Genomic DNA, 17373 nt, shown 5'->3' on the forward strand with positions numbered 1-17373 from the left:
GCTTATGATAGATAGTAAAATTCCAGTACAATCCTTTGAAATAGTGCTGGCTGAGACTGCTTCAAGAGTTGGAGCAGTTGTGCAGTTTTTTTTAAGGAGTCTATAGAGTGCTCAGAGTGGCCAGTGTTGGCATGAGGGTAGTTCAGCTGGCTGTTTGTCAGGCTTTTTGTTAAAGGAAGCTGGGGCAGGAAGAAAAAGTCTTAACAGCTGCCAATTAGGGAGTCAAATTGCCCTGTTATCCAGTATCTTCTTATTTACAGGAAAATGAGCATGAGAGGGAGGGCTTACAGGAAGAACTCAAGGGCCTGATCATTGACAAGGCTAGAGAGCTTATCATCATTGCTTACCGTGTCCTTATACCTCAGAGGTGGATGGGCCTCTCTCATCTCCCTTGAGTGCTTAATTCTAACATTTGTGAAATTAAAACTTTTCTTTTAATGTTCTACTTATTATAATGTAGCCAGGGAAGTTAACTTTGGATAGTTTTAGCCTTAAAAATTTGTTGACATTGGCTTTGAGATGTATAAACCTGGACCGTATTTTAGATTCACTGAAAGATGTGTGTTCTGCTGGGGGGGTGGGGCGGGAGTTTTTATATGTCTGATATATCTATTTGATTTTTAGTGTTGTTTAAGTTTTTGCCTTTATTGTTCTTTGTAGTTATTATTATCATGCCCATTATTGAGAATAGTGTGTTGAGTTGTTTGTTTTCCCCTTTACTTCCAAGTTTTTGGTTCATAGTGTGTTGATAATTGTTCTGTCTTTTGATTATTATGCCTTCTTTTAATGATAATATTCTTTTTGTCTTTGTTAATTTTTCACTTTAAATCTTATGTTCTTATATCACTATAACTGTGCCAGAATCCTTTTGGTTAATATTTTCATAGACTTTTTTCATCTTTCTCCTCCTCTTAACCTATTTGCATCTTTAGATTTCAAGTGCGTCTCTTTTATGGATATCATGTAGTTAAGCCATATTTTTTTATTTATTTGAGGACTCTATGAGTTGTATGAATTTGCATTTGAATTAATGATATGGAGTATTAATTCCTACTACTATTTTTTCTACGTAATTTATTTTGTATTGCCTTTTTTTTCCTTTTTTATTTATTTATTGGTAGTATATGTCTTAAGGTTATATGCTGTGAAGAGACCCCATGACCATGGCAATTCTTTCTTTCTTTCTTTCTTTCTTTCTTTCTTTCTTTCTTTCTTTCTTTCTTTCTTTCTTTCTTTTCCCTGAGACATGGTTTCTCTGTGTAGCCTTGGCTGTCCTGGACTCACTTTGTAGACCAGGCTGGCCTTGAACTCACAGTGATCCCCCAGCCTCTGCCTCCCAAATGCTGAGATTAAAGGCATGTGCTATCACATCCAGCAACCATGGCAATTCTTATAACGGAAAATATTTAATTGGGGCTGGCTTACAGTTCAGAGGTTTAGCCCATTATTATGATGGCAGGAAGCATGGCAGCGTGCAGGCAGACATGGTGCTGGAGAGAGCCAAGAGTTCTACATCTTGATCCAAAGGCAGCAGGAGACTTTGTCACTGGGTGTGGCTTGAGTATATATGAGACCTCAAAGCCAGCCTCCACAGTGACACACTTCCTCCAATAAGGCCACACCTCCTAATGGGCCAGGCATTTAACCGCAGGGTCTGTGGGGACCATTCCTATTCAGACCACCACAGAACAGAATCCTCAGTCTCACTTTTGGCATAGTTTTGGTTAGAAGTTATACTAAAGATTGGAGTTAATCATTTAAATCTATTTGAATTAGTGTCACTTTGCTTCAATAGCACATGAGAGCCATGCTTATCTATAGCTTTGCTCCTCTATCTTTATGTTCTTTACTTAGCATAGTATATCTCTAAATATTATAGATCCACTAACATAATTATTGATTTGTTGGTTTATCTTTTAAAGTCAGATAAGGCAAAAAAAAAAAAAAAAAAGGAGTTATAATAAAAACAGACAACAGTAACAAGGTCTGGGAGGGATTGCTCAGTGTATAAAGCACTGGCTGCAGAAGCATGAGAGTTCACATAACCAGAGCTCCCACAACAACAAAAGTGGCACAAGGGAGGTGACAACAATGGGTCCCCAGATCAGGCTGGCTGGCGAGGTCAGCTGAAGCAGAAAATCTGGATATTTCTCATTGGGAGATCTTGATTCTTCTTGTACTTCTGATTTTAATTATTTTTCTGTTACAAGTATGTATACTCTTGATATTTTCAGCTCTCTGAAATTCACTGAAACTTAATGCCTTAGATGATCTACTGTTTGTTTTTATTTTATATGTATGAGTATTTAATATAATTACTAATATAATTATGTTACCTTGTTATTAGTTTCATCTGTTAATTAAATTTGTTTCCTTCTTTGCTATTTTGACCAAAATTTTTCATTTATTTTATTTGTTCTCGTGTATTAGATATTTTGGCATAGTTTTTATGTACTTTATTTAATTGTTATTCTAAAGACCATATTTTGGCTTATCGACAATCTTATACTAGTATAAAATTTCCAACCAATTCAGGAACATTGCAGTAGCTTCACTCCATTCTTTTTTGTTCTTTGCATTGTTGGTAGAATTTACTGTTCTGTACACACTAAACAACGCAAGGCACTTATATTACTGTTGACTTAAATAGTCATTGCCTATATTACTCTTTTCTGTATTTGTGCTCTATGCACTGTGTTTTTTTTCCAGCCTAAAGAGCTGCTTTTAATATTTTTAGAGTTGCATGTCTGCCAGTGACAGATCCTCTAGTCTTGTTTATCTGGAAATGGCTCCCCAATTCTCTAGTTCTGTGCATCCCCAGGACAAAAGCATCGCCACAGCCAAGGCAACTTACAAAAGAAAGCATTTAATTTGGAAGCTCACAGTTTCAGAGGCTTAGAGCATGTGGTCGTCATGTGGGTGTGTGGCAGCAGGCAGGCAGGGCGCTGGAACTTTATCTGAGAGCTTGCTGATGCACAGGGAGGCTCAGAGAGCTCCGGGCTCAAAGCCCATCTCAGTCACACACCTTCTCCAGCTAGGCACATCTAACCCTTCCAAAGCACTCAAACAGTGAACCCCTGAGAGCCTCATCCAGACACCGCCCTTAGCTTTGTGGTCTTGCTGAGAAACTACCTATTGAAGTGAAAGAATTTGGATTTGGCATATGAGAAAACAAAAGAGAGCCAATGACTGTAAAGTTTCTTTGAGGTCCTATCTTATTATCACATATATATGAAGCACAGTTCTCGTTACTTATTTTTCCTTTTAGAACAGCTCTATTGTCAAACTGTTAAGAAAAATGGAATAAACATGACTTATAATACTGTATTTTATTATTTTGTTCATGTATGTATTCCTGTTTCAGATTTCTGCCAGTATACTTTTTAATTTTAAAAATTTATTATAATTTATTCAGATTACATCCCGATTGTTATCCCCTCACTTGTATCTTCCCTCTTCCGTCCCATTCCCCTCCCCTAGACCTGTGACAGAGGGGGACCTCCTCCCCCACAATATGACCACAGCTTATCAGGTCTCATCTGGATAGCCTTCTTCCCCTTCCTCTGTGTGCAACTGGGTCTCCCCACCATGGGGAAATGATCAAATTGGGGGCACCAGAGTTCATGTCAGAGGCAGTCCCTGCTCTCCCCACAACTGTGGAGAATGAGCTGTCCATTGGCTACATATGAACAGGGGGTCTAGGTTTACTGCATGCATTGTCCTTGGTTGGTACAACAGTTTGTGCTGGCACCCCTGGGTCGAGATCCTCTGGCCTCGATGATCTTCTTGTGAAGTTCCTGAACCCTCTGGGTCCTTCCATCTTCCTCTTCTTCCATACCACTCTCACCTGGAGTCCAGCAGTGAGTCCCAGCATCTGTCCTGATCCCTTGCTGCATGGAGTCTCTCAGAGGACATCTATGTTGGCCTAATATCCCCTTCTAAGTTATTATACCATGCATGTCTTTCTGGGTCTGGGTTATGTCACTCAGGATCATCATTTCTAGTCCCATCTATTTGATGGCAAATTTCAAGATTTCCTTGCGTTTGATAGCTGAGTAGTATTCCATTGCATAAATGTACTACAGTTTCTTTGTCCAGTCTTTGGTTGAGGGACATCTAGGTTGTTTCCAGATTCTGGTTATTACAAAAAGGTTGCTATGAATATAGTTGAGCAAATGTCCTTGTTGTACGGTGGAGCATCTTTTGGGTGTGTGTCTAGGAGTGGCATAGTTGGGTCTTTTTTCTTATTTGAATACTTATAACTAATGTACAGAACTAGTATTCATCATTTAAAAGTCTCAAGTTGAGTATATTGACAGATGTCCATAATCTTAGCACCTAAGCAACTGAAGTTAGAAAGTTTTAAGTTTGAGGCTATCCTGGGCTCTATAATAAGACTCTGCTTCAGAAAAAGTCTTGGAAGTAGGAATATGGTTCAGGGTGTAAAGTGCTTGCTGGGAAAGTATGAGGCTCCCAGTTCAGTTGTATAGAGCATGTAAAAGCTGTGTTCCTGTTTGAAAAATCATGGCATTGTTATTCTTCAAAAACTTATGAGATAAGAATAGTGATTAAAATTATATTTGGATATTTACATTTAAAATAAATGCTAGCTTTTAAGTTAAGATTTTCTTTTTAGTGTTTTCTGTGTAAAACGTCAGGTGTTTTATGGCATCTTCTTGGACAGTTTCAACTCCCACTAGGCTGTATGTATCTAGAGCACTAAGTTTACAAAACGTGGTTAGCGGGTGAGGAAGCACATACTTTCTGTTATGAGAGAGAGGAAGTCAGATGTTCATTGTGACTCATTAGAGCAGTGGATCTCCACCTGTGGCTCGCGATCCCCTTTGGGGTTTGCATATCAGATATTTACATTATAACTCAGGACATTAGAAAAATTACAGTTATGAAGTAGCAACAGCATGATTTTGTGTGTGTATGGTCACCACAGCATGAGGAAGGTTGAGAACCACTGCTCTCGAGGATGATACTTGAATTTCCAATTTTAAGACATTTTCTCGGTCTAAATTAACAGTCAAAATAGTGTTTATGTAACATAACTTTGTCAGATTATTTGAGTAGCATTATTCACTGTTGCCTTGTGCCCTTTTGTTGTTTTAGTCCTCATAGTTCATTATTTGCTGTAGCCCGAAGTTCATTTACAGAGTGACCCCTTCCCCTCATCTTGGCCCTGGGTATAATCCCTTCACCTTGTCTCTTTTCCTATTTTTTTAAAGTCAGTTTTTCTATTTAATGAACCTCTTTTGTTTTGTTTAAAGATAGGGCCTCACCATGTAACTCTGATATGGAACTTGGTATGTGTATATATATATATATATAGACTGAGCTGGCCATGCTCACAGGGATCTGCCTGTCTCTACCTCCGTAGTGTGCAGATTCAGAGGAGTGCACCATCATGCCAGGCCATAATGAATCCCTTTTAATGACAGAGTTTCTTCTCCCACTTTTCTTTTCACTTAGTCTCACCCTGGTAAGTAGGGCAGTGATCTCTTGTGAATGAATGTTCAGTTTCTGTGACTGTGCACTATTCGTATGTCCTGCAATCTCTCCCCACAAGTTTAGGATTTTGAGGGAATTTTATGAAATTGATATTCTACTGTGCACCTTGCTTTTCTTGAAAAGAAATTGAGAAAATCTACTTAAGCCAGTGACTTTATTCCCATTGGTTTGCTGGTTTTCATAACAATCCAAAGCATGGGTCATACTTCCTGGCACAGGTGTTCTTCTCCCTGAAGTTTATATGTTGCTTTGTTTCTCTGTCACCACTCCCTTAGAATTCATAGGAGGAAGTGCTCGATTAAAGCGCTCCAACACGTTATAGACACAAGTGCTCTAATTAACTACTACATTCTCAAAAGCTACACCAGCTTGTATTTCTAACAAAATTACAGCTACAGGTCACAGAATAGCTCACTAGTAGGAATCTTCCTGTTTTTGCCGAGTGAATGGGCGTAAGGTGCTGCCATGTGGGGTTCATTTGCATTCCTTCAAGACTGGGTATTACATGCTTGTTAGTCATGCAGATTTGCGTTACTAGGATTAATATTTTCATTTTAAACCATTATTAATTTTAATAGTGTTTTAATTACTTCAATTAATATTGTATATTGGTTAAAGTACAAACCGCTGTACTCAACTTTTAAAATTTATCATTTTGCAATTTTTAGATTTCTATGTTATTTTGATATTTTACATTAATAGAATTTTCTAATTCACCTTTCTTTGCAATTCTGATAAATGAACTTTCTTGTGATTTTTTTAAAAAGCAAAGAATATTTTTATTTTTTAGCGCGCGCGCGCGCGTGTGTATATCTCCACAGCAGGCATGGTGATCAGAGGACAGCTTGTAAAATCGGTTCTCTCCTTCCACTGTGTAGGTCTCAGGGATTGGTGGCAAGCACCTTGTGATTTATTTTAAAGAAACATTTATGGATTAGGTTTGTTAGTATTCAGCTTAAGATTCTTATATTTATTTTGAAAAGCAAAATTACCATTTTTACTGTTTTTTATTTTTTGTTAATGAATCATTTTTTATTTTTGCATATACATTTATATTATGATAGACATATAGAATAAACTACAGCAAGAAGAACCATGAAACAACAGGAATTATATAAATGTTACATTCATAGTGTTTTGGCTATTTGTATTTGGTAGCCTTGAAGAAAACATTTTTCCTATCTTGATGCATCTAAAATTCTGAATGTAAATCAATATATCATATCTCATCATTATCAACTTAAAACATCTATCTAGACCTAAAAACATCTTAACTTCTAAAGAACTAAGCTTAATTGTAAAACTAAATTATCTGGTCTTTGACCTCATCAGAGACTTGAGAAGGAATAACATTAATTATCTGAGTATACAGGGAGTGCAGGTTAGCAACTTCTAAAATGAGAAGATGACAGAGACAGTTTGCTGCTTGAGCAGTCACCCAAAACTGTGTTTATCTGTTCTGGTATCACCACCTAAAAGTGTGAAATGTGCCATTTCTCTGCAGCAGTAGATGGCATCATCTTTCGTTTTCTGGTTATGCTTACATGTAATTTCTGAACCTGATTTGTTTTGTTTCTCTCATAATTTTCCTTTTATTCTCTTCCATCTTTATTTTCCATTTTAAAAGGTAGGTAGATCCGATGTCTTTAATATACCTATTTAGTTTTTTTAATAATTTTTAAGTCTTTTTAAAAGTTATATTTTTCTGAACTAGAGTTATAGATGGTTGTACGCTGCTGTGTGCATGCTGGAAACTGAACCCAGGCCCTCAAAAATAGCAACAGGCTCTGGTAACTGTCGAGGCCTCTCTCCAGCACTCTGAGTTTTGGCAGCTGTCTTGGGTCTTTTGCAAGCACAGTATGCACTCTTAACTGAGGAGCCAGCTCTCCAGCTCTCCAGCTCTCCTTCGTATGCATGAGTATGTTTTAATTGATAGTGATGACAAAGTTTTGAGATAATAACAAGCCACTGGATACTTTTAAAAGGATGGAACATTTTCATATTAAAATGAAAAGTTTTATAGACCATGCTAATAATTATATCTGTTACACTGTTTAAGTTATAAAAAATGTAAAAGTCAACTGAGCCATCTCACTGGCCCCAAATACTTTTTCTGTCCTTTTTCCCTTTTTCCTTTACGTAGTCCAAGCTGACCTCAAACTCCTTAAGCAGCTGACCTTAAGCTCTGGTACACCTGCCTCCAGGAACTTGGGTGGCACATGCCTTTAATCCCAGCAGCAGCAGGCAGATTGCTATGAGTTTGAGGCCAGCCTGGTCTGCAAAGTGAGTCCAGGACAGCCAAGGCTATATAGAGAAACCCTGTCTTGGGGGGGGGGGGGGGAAGAGGAACTTGTAAACTTTCTCAAGAAGACAGTTCCAAGCTGGATAAAGTGTATTTTTATCTCCATGCAAGAATATCAGCAGTCTTTTTTTTTAAAAATATATAGTTATTTGATTAAAAACTTGGTTTTAGCCAGATGGTGGTGGCGCACGCCTTTAATCCCAGCACTCAGGAGGCAGAGGCAGGCGGATCGCCATGAGTTCAAGGCCAGCCTTGTCTACAAAGTGAGTCCAGGACAGCCAAGGCTACACAGAGAGACCCTGTCTCAAAAAACTAAAAACAAACAAGCAAACAAACAAACAAATACAAAACCAGAAAATAAAAACCAAGTTGGTGTTCAGGTATGTTTTCCCACAAGTAGTTCAGCTGCTACTGAAGTTTCTGCGGACTGTGAGAGCTGTCGCCGCGGCAGATCATGTGGTGTGTAAATGTTCTGCTAGCCGTCTGCAGTCAGCCCCTTGTGCTTCACCTCTACGTGTCACGTCGTGGCAGATTATGCATGTTATATAAATGCTCTGCAAGCTATTTGTAATCAGTCCTTTTATGCGTCATTTCTAGGTATTACTCCTGTGTATCATAACATGTTTGCTTTAATGAGTGAAACGGAAAGGATCTGGTATCCACCCAACCATGTCTTCCACATAGATGAGTCAACCAGGCACAACATACTCTACAGAATAAGGTACTGTGTGACACCACGCGCTGTGTATTAGTAAAGCCAAAGGGAGGGGAGCTGTCAGCTCTGACACATGATAATTACGATGTTTCCTCCTGTTGGGATGCCATTTCATGACTTTTGGTTATAATTAAGGATTAAAAAAATAACAGGTGAAAATGACTTGTGTAAAGTCCTGTCTTAATATTGTCATTTTTCCTGGGAAATGTGATGCATGTGCAATAAGATGCAATCTTAACACTTTTCTTCTTTAAAAATAAGTTTTTAGAGATGAAAGATTTCTGTTCATAAGTTAATTTAGCTAGTAATTTATGGTACCATGTAAAATCTATTAACATTCAGAAAAATTAAAATTCAGGATTTTTTTTCAGTATAAAAGAGTAGCAAAGAAATAATTTAAATTTTACAAAAAGCTGTAATTCTTCAGGCACTTACGTGTTACTTACTTTTCTTATGACTCAATGAAATATTAAGAACTCCTTGTAAAATAAAAAGAATCTGATGTTGTGACATATTACTCACACTTACTCATGGCCTTATAGCTTTGGGAAAGTATCAGAGTTCAAACTTAGACCTAGTTTGCTCCATAAGCACTTTACATGTATTTCACTAAAGAGACAATATGTGTAGTATTCAGCGTTCATCATTATTTATTTTCATTTGTTGAGACAAAAACTCATGTATCCCAGACTTTATCTGGACTCACTGTCCAACCAAGGACGACATTGCACTTTGTTCGTCCGTCTCTGACCCCCAGTGGCTCTGAGATCACAGGCATGGGCCACCACACCCAGGTTAGTTTTGCTGGAAATCAAACCCAGGGTGTCACACATGCTAGGCTTTATGGTGACATCATTATGACTTGAGGAGTTCTTAGTACATTTTCATATTTCATTACTTATTTTCTTTTCCTTAGTTGGTATAAAATACGTACATGCATGTTTTTGAGTTTTCTGTTTTTAAGGTAAAATTTTTACCGAGTGTAAGCATCATTTTTATGTAGAATTATGAGGAAGACAATGTTAGTAAGAGTTCAGTGTCTAAATAGTGAACATAGGAAGAGCAGTGAATCGGGCTGGAGAGATGACTCTGTGGTTTAAATGCACTGGCTAGAGGACGCAGGTTCCATTCCTAGCATCCACATGGTGGCTCATAAATGTCTGTAGCTTCAGTTCCAGGGTACCTGATGCCCTCTTCTGGCTCATACACAAAATAAATATTTATAAATTTTAAAAGAAAAAGAAGTAGTGGTATTCTTACATACAAGTGACCAGTAGCAACAAAATAACGAGGCTTTCAAAAAACAATTTTTTAAAGCTTTAACTATTTAGAAATAATCTAAATAAGAAACAATATGGGTGCCAGAGTTCACTTTCTAGTGCTATATATAAGCATCATGACCAAAAGCAACCTGGGCGAGCAAAGTGTTTACTTCATGCTGCACCTTACAGCCCATCCTAAAGGGAAGCCGAACAGAAACTCAAAGGAGGAGCCTAGGGTCAGGAACTGATGCACAGGCCATGGAGAATCCCTGCCTACTGGTTTTCCTCCCCACTATCTTGCTCGAGTACTTTTCCAATAAAACCTAGGCGCACCTGCACAAGAGTGGTACTACCCATAGTGGGCTGGGACCTTCCACATTGATCATTAATCAGAAATTATTTGCCTATAGACCAATCTTAAGGAGGCAATTCCTTAACTGACATTTTCTTTTCTGTCTAACTCTAGCTTGAGTCAAGTTGACAAAATAAATAAAATAAAATAAAATAAAACCTAATCAGCATCATGGGTAAATTAGAAACTTAGTTGAAAAATATGAGGAATGAGAACATAATAAAACTATCCCTAAGTACCTATGGTGCCCTGAGCCTCCTTGGATCAAATTTCATGTATGTTCAAGGCAAAGAGCTTGAATAATTATTTCTCCAAAGAAATGGTTGGCATGCAAATAGCTAATAGGCATTTGAAAAGATATTCAATATCATGAGTCCTGTGAGAAATGTAAATCAAATGCATGATAAGTTAACAACCAACCCACTAAGATGGCAAAAGTAAAAAGGCAGACAATGAAAAATGATGGAAATTATTTGTATAATTAGAATGCCAATTAGTTAGCATTGTTAGTGAGAATAGGAACCAGTGCTGGCATTTTGGAAAATGGTTGGCCATTTCCCCCAAAGATAAGTACAGTGTTACTAACATGCATCCACAAAAGCACTGTTCACAGAGTGTCATTCACATAAAAACAGAAGCAACTCAAGTGCTTTTCAAGTGATGAGTGGGTAAATAAGGGATGCCACATCATACAATCCAGTTAGAATTCGTTAGAAGGAAGGAATAAAGTGTATGCTATAATGTGGATGAAACTTAAAAACATGCTAAGTAAATGAAGCCAGGTAAAAAGACAACATATCAGCTATTGTTTTGAATATGAAATGAGGAGAATAGAATCTGTCAAGGTGGTAGCTTGTAGCTAGGGTTTAACAAGGTCACTTACCTGGGTGGGATTGCTAATGGTTGTGGAGAAAGAGTAAAAATGTAAAATTAAACTGTGGTGAGGTGATACTGGTGCCACACTGAACACTACAAATCACTAAGCACTGTAAATGTCTAAGCTGCACGTAGAGTGATTACATCTCAAAGGTTTCACTTTCAAAAGTGGATGTACTTAACTATTCTTTAAAAGATAAATTTTAGTGTTAATTTTTCTAAAAGAAGGAGAAATTATTTGTTTGCACAGTAGATGCATTTTCAGATGCCTCTATTAATGTTAGTGGACTTAAGATTTTTGCTGACTTTTATATCTACATTTCTCATTTTCTTTAATTGCTTCTCCTTCTACAAGCTGTTATATGTTGCACCAAAGTGGGCTGTCTGTTGATTTTATAGTTACTTGGGTTTCATTTGCTGCTGCTCTTATTTGATGCTTTGTTTGTTTATGAAGACAGAGTGTTATTCTAGGTAGCCCAGGCCAGCCTCAGCTCATGCTTCTCCTGCCTCAGCTTCAGCTGGTTGCGATCGCTTTACTCTGTTTCTTGTATTTTCTGCTTAATTTATTATCATGTTATCATCCAGAAATATTTTTGTTCACAATCTGATTTCAGCACTGCTATTTGTGGTTTTCAGCAAAGCATTAATGACTTTTAGTGTGATGACAGTGGTTGGATGGACTTTGGTTTGTGCTTGAACTCTGGAGGCTGATAGAATATTTCAATTGTCTTGCAGGTTTTACTTTCCTCAGTGGTATTGCAGTGGCAGCAACAGAACCTATAGATACGGAGTGTCTCGTGGGGCTGAAGCTCCTCTTCTTGATGACTTTGTCATGTCTTACCTTTTTGCTCAGGTATAATTATACTATATTATATTATATTAATATTTTTGTATATGCATTAAACTAGAAATTTCTTCCTGTGTAGCATATATCTTTTATAGGGTAAGTCAGCTTCATGTGGGAAGATTGCCATTCTGACTTCTGCACCACTTATAGAGAGATAAAGGGATAGTCTATTTGATAATAATTTTTGATCTTATGATTTACAAATGTATTTTTGTTCTGATTCCTTGAATTGACCCTTTTGAAACCAGTTTCTTTTTCTTTTACAATTTAGGTCGTTTTAAGGATTTTTAAAAAGATGTGAAATAAATTTCACAGCACAATTCATGTTACCATTAGGTGGTAAACTTCTTTAGAGTTTTTAAAAAATAAATTTTGGATAATTTCAGGCTTATATGATAGACAGTAAAATGTAACAAAAGGAAGTAACATAAAAAAGGAGCTGTGATAGTTGGTAGGCTGCTCTGGGAAGGCTGGCCATGTGTTGACGCTTAGAGTGAGAACCGTGTTCAGCTATTTGTCCACAGTACTCTAATGATACACTTTTGTAGTGTTATTTGAACATTTTATAATACATTCTTCTCTATTATCTTGAATTAAACAGTAATTGAAATGTTTTCTATTAAATTATTTTATTTTCATGGGCTGCTAGAATAACATGGACAGAAATTAGAAGAAAGCAAAGCAAAGGTACTGTGTTCCCTTGGGTGTCTAGCCCAGTGTGTCAGGTTAACTCTGTAATCAGACGTGTTAGCCCAAGGGAAGAACAGCATGGAGCTTTACACCTCACATTCCCAAATCAAAATATTGAAAAATAATTTCCTTTGGGATGTGGGCCACTTAGTTTTTTCATTATGGTAAAATGTACATAATAAATTTTAAAAGCATACCATTTTAAAATGGCCCATTGAGCACATTCACATGGCCTCACAAACTGTAACTGCCATCCATCTCTAGAACAATGGTCATCTTTATATCCTCAAACAGGGTCAGATTGCAGTGTTATCTATTCCTTAGATCATCCTTACTGTCATCTAAGCAGGACAGACGTTCTGAGCACACTGTATTTTCTCTAAGCACATCTACTATTTTTAATTACCCTAGCAGGGAAAGGGACATGGTAAGACAAATTCATTGAAAAATGAAGCGGAATGAATAATGAAACAAAACACAGACTTCCACAGCATCCTTATCAGTATCAAGTCAGCTCGTCCTGGTCCCAGGAGTCTACTAGTGTCCATCTCTTGAGTGTGCCCTGTGCTTTCTTTTTGTTTCATTTCTCTGTCTTTGCTCTGGTTTGTATCCATCAACAATGCCTTTTTCATTTAAAAAAATCACATGAGGTTTCAAATCTTCCATGAAACCTTTTCATTATGCCAACTGTATACAATCTTAACTGTTTCCAGGCTTCTAAAGTAGCTGCTCTGTGGTACTTCATGTTATTTTACCTGGCATCATAATTACCTTCTTGCATATTTAACTTCCAAAAAATTTTTTTTTATTTTTGATGGGTTGAGACCACATCCTATGTTTCTTTATATTCCACAGAAACTCTAGTACGATGTCTTCAGTATGAACTGAAATAAATGTATATTTGATTAATTAATATTTATTTTAATTTAGGCATTTTTATGTTTTTATGATAAAACTTTAGGTGCACTCCTTTAATCGCAGCACTTGGGAGGCAGAGGCTGAGGTCAGCCTGGTCTACAGAGAAACCCTGTGCCAAAATACAAAACAAAAGAGAGATCTCACAGTGAGATAGGCTATGAACCCAATTAAAGTCAGTGTCTGCTTGTACATGAACTTTTGCTAGTATTTTGTGGTAAAAGATATAAAAATAAAAGCAGATGTTGATTTATGACTTTTAAATGCATATTTTTAGAATTTAATTTATAGGATATAACATAATTAAATGTGACAGTGAAACCTGAGACATTTCCTTACACATTTTTGTTTTTCAGTGGCGGCATGATTTTGTACATGGATGGATAAAAGTACCCGTGACTCATGAAACTCAGGAAGAGTGTCTTGGGATGGCAGTGCTGGATATGATGAGAATAGCCAAAGAAAAGGACCAGACTCCACTGGCCGTCTACAACTCCATCAGGTAGTTTCCTTTTGTACAGACTTAGATACTTTATGTAATTTACTTGTATCCCCCATGTTTGCCCACACATTTTTATTTCATAATAAAAATGGTGGGTCATAGAGATGGCTCAGTGGGTAAACGTACTTCCTGTATGACACCGAGGCCTGAGTTCATATTCCTAGAACTCACATAGAGGCTGGTTGATGGTGTGCTTCTGTAACTGCAGTGATGGGTGGATGAAGGAAGACAGACAGATCTCCAGTGCGCTGACCACCATTCCAGTCAACACAGTGAGACAGGCACAGGTTGAGTAAGAGACTCTGTCTCATAAAATAAGGTGGAGGGGCTAGAAAGATGGCTTCTCAGCAGAGGTGCTTGCTGTACCGCATGATGACCTGAGGCTGATCCCTGAAGCCCGCAAAAAGGCGGAAGGAAAGAACTGAGTCCACAGAATTGTCTCTGGTCTCCAGGCAAGTTCTAGGGCAATGGGCCCCCATATATATCATGCATAGACCCACAATAATATTAAATAAAATTTAAAAGTAGGATCTAGAGAGATGGTTCAGTAGTTGTGATCCCTGCCTGCTTCCCCAGTGGACCCAGGTTTGATTACCCACATAGTAGCTCACTCTAGTCCAAGGCTATCTGATGCTCTCTTCTGACCTCTGCACATGCTCAAACGTACATGCAGGCAAAAGGACAGAGCACGTAGGATAATAAACTATTTTTTAAATTAAAAATACTCTAGGTGGGACGTGGTAAAGACACCCACCTTGACTTCTGACCGTCACTTGTGGATGCACAGCAAGTACACCAGCACACACAGGTGTAGTACTTTCTTGTGTGTATTGCACACAATCAGAAACTAAATAAAAAAACTGTAGGGCAAACTTTTTCTTAGTATAGCGCACACTTTGTGAAAAGGAAATGGGTTTTTGTAGTACAAAATATCTCAGGTATTCATTATTTAGTTTGCTTGTTCTGAAAAGACGAGGTAAGTTCAGAATAATGGAAGAAACACTTGAAGGGATAATATTTATGGCTAGTTCTTATATGTGCAAATAAACTGAAGCAATATTTTTCAAATAATGGTTCATAATTTACATGTATCAGATTTCTGTCTGGCATACAACCTGGAAGATTTGGATTCTGAGTGTGAGGGGAAGCCCACAACAATGAAGTTGTACAGATGATCTGGACTTAGTGTTCTCTGATACTTTCTGTATGTTGGATTTTTGAGAATCATGATCAGTTCCTATAGGCCAACGCTAATGGCTGTAAAATGTCTACTTTTAAAATGCAGATATATGTACACATATATGTGATATACATCTCATATATATGCATACACATGATATATATCTTGCATATTACATACTTAGTGAATTAAGCTGAGGCTGTGAAGAGGCCACACCCCCTCCCACTAAGCGACTCAGTCATTCCTTGCTGGGTGACCTCAGAGCAGTTCCATCATATCTACTTTGTAGGGCATCATCATCTTTGTTTCCTACCTTGGTCTGTAAGTATTCTTTCATTGTTTTTAGATGTCTTGTTAGGCATTGACACAGAAAGTAGGCTGTAAAGTCTAATTTCAGAAACTCACTTAGAAATATAAATAATTAAATCTAAAAGAAAACAAAAAAAAATCTACTTCCTACTAAGGGCTTGATTGTTACTAAAATGCAGACAGACAGGAAAGGGAGATGGCTCAGTAGTTTAGCATGGGCACTCTTCTTGTATAGAACCCAAGGTTGTTTCTAGCACCTCCTATCAAGATGTCTGACAACTATTTGTAACTGCAGCTCCTGAGGATCCAACACACTCTTCTGAACTCCCCAGTTCCAAGGGATCCAGTAGAGACATACATTGGGCACATATGTGCGTGGAGGCCAAACATGAACATAATGTAAAAATAAATAAATATAATTAAAAACATGTAGACAGATGCCCTTAGTTTTTACTAGATATTAGATAGTCTCTTCACTTACTCAGTGTTATTATTAAACACTTGCTCTATGCCAGGTAGTCGTAGAACAAAGTTGAAGGAAGAGTACAAGTTGTTGATAGAAATGGAAGGAGCTAAAGGAGGCAGCTTAACAAAAGCTCTGAGCCATGAAGATGAATGCCGTAACTGTAAGCCCATCTTTAGGCTTTCTTTCTTTCTTTCTTTTTTTTTTTTTCTGAGAGGATATCCCCATTTTTGAGAACATGATCTTAACAAAGTCTTGGTACATGGTTAGATTGTGGTTTCTTTGAGGTCGTGCTGTCTATGGTTTTTCTGCATATATTATGTAGTATCCTAAACCCAAGGAATAATGACAATCATTATTATTTGGCTTCTTGAGATAGGATCTCATGTAGCCCAGGATAGCTTCAAGGTCACTATGCAGACAAAAAAGACCTTACACTTGCCCTCCTCCCTGTACCTCCCAGGTGCTGGGACTTTAGGTGTGTGTTACTGTGCCTAATAGTACGTAATTCTCTTGATTCTTTTAACCCACTCTCGGAATGAGGGTATAAACCTGTTTACAACTTTTAAAATACTTTCCAGTTTTTATTAGTGTTTATTAACTGTACAAAATAATGGATTTCTTTATATTTGGATACAAGAATATCAATTTCATCATTGCCCAAATAGTCCCCATTTTTCTTTTGCCTTTTCAAAAACTCTAGACTCCATATATGAGAGGAAAGACTCCATAGTCATTTTTTTTTTGTTTCTTTTACTTTAAAAATTGTGTAATTATTAAACCCAGTTGCCCTCTAAAGTAGCTTTCTCTAACAAGTGTGGCTACTTGACCTCACAGCTCTGGAGAGCTCCACAAGAGGCCCGTGTCAAGTAGGGAAAAGTATAAGCTGCAATACGCTGGTAATACCAGTTCTATAAAGGAAAAACCTGACTTTTAAAATCTTGCTTTATATGCATGGTGTATCTATAATATGATCCATCATGACCAATTTCAGGATAGCAACCTAAATGTCACTAAATGCAGAATGAGGAGCTCTGGCCACCCTTCACCACTCACACACATTTGGTAGGTGTAAGCATCCTCAAAGGCATAGACAGTGTGAAAATAGCCAAGATGGCAGTTTAAAAATAATTAAGTTATGAGTTTTGAGTCTTTATTGCCTTTATAACCATTTAGTAGTCTTTATAACTATTTAGTAGTCAACTAAGAATCCTTTAAATAACGGGCACTCAGCCTAAGACAGCTGTAGAATTTCACTGGCCCAGGATCCTGTAGGTGATAATACGGTGGCACTCAAAATAGTCAGAGAACGGAGGGTGGACCCCCTAACTCATCTCTAGGAAAATATCAGACAACTCTCCTGGAATAAGAGCTAGCCAGGTAAGAGATGGATGTTAGGAGTAAAGATTAGTATGGAAAGACATGGAAAATTTTATTTAAATG

General features: G+C 37.5%; 1 protein-coding gene across 3 annotated transcripts in view; it reads left to right on the forward strand.

Annotated features, from left to right (window-relative positions):
- Jak2 (Janus kinase 2) overlaps nucleotides 1-17373 on the forward strand; it is a 64634-nt gene that overhangs the window by 15286 nt on the left and 31975 nt on the right. For all 3 annotated transcript variants that reach the window (XM_051146312.1, XM_051146314.1, XM_051146311.1), the window contains exons 4-6: nucleotides 8417-8540; nucleotides 11760-11877; nucleotides 13833-13978. In XM_051146312.1, coding sequence (XP_051002269.1) covers nucleotides 8417-8540; nucleotides 11760-11877; nucleotides 13833-13978 — 388 coding nt within the window. The remainder of the gene's footprint in view (nucleotides 1-8416; nucleotides 8541-11759; nucleotides 11878-13832; nucleotides 13979-17373) is intronic.

This window comes from Acomys russatus, chromosome 5 (genome assembly GCF_903995435.1).
Source record: "Acomys russatus chromosome 5, mAcoRus1.1, whole genome shotgun sequence".
Taxonomy (NCBI): domain Eukaryota; kingdom Metazoa; phylum Chordata; class Mammalia; order Rodentia; family Muridae; genus Acomys; species Acomys russatus.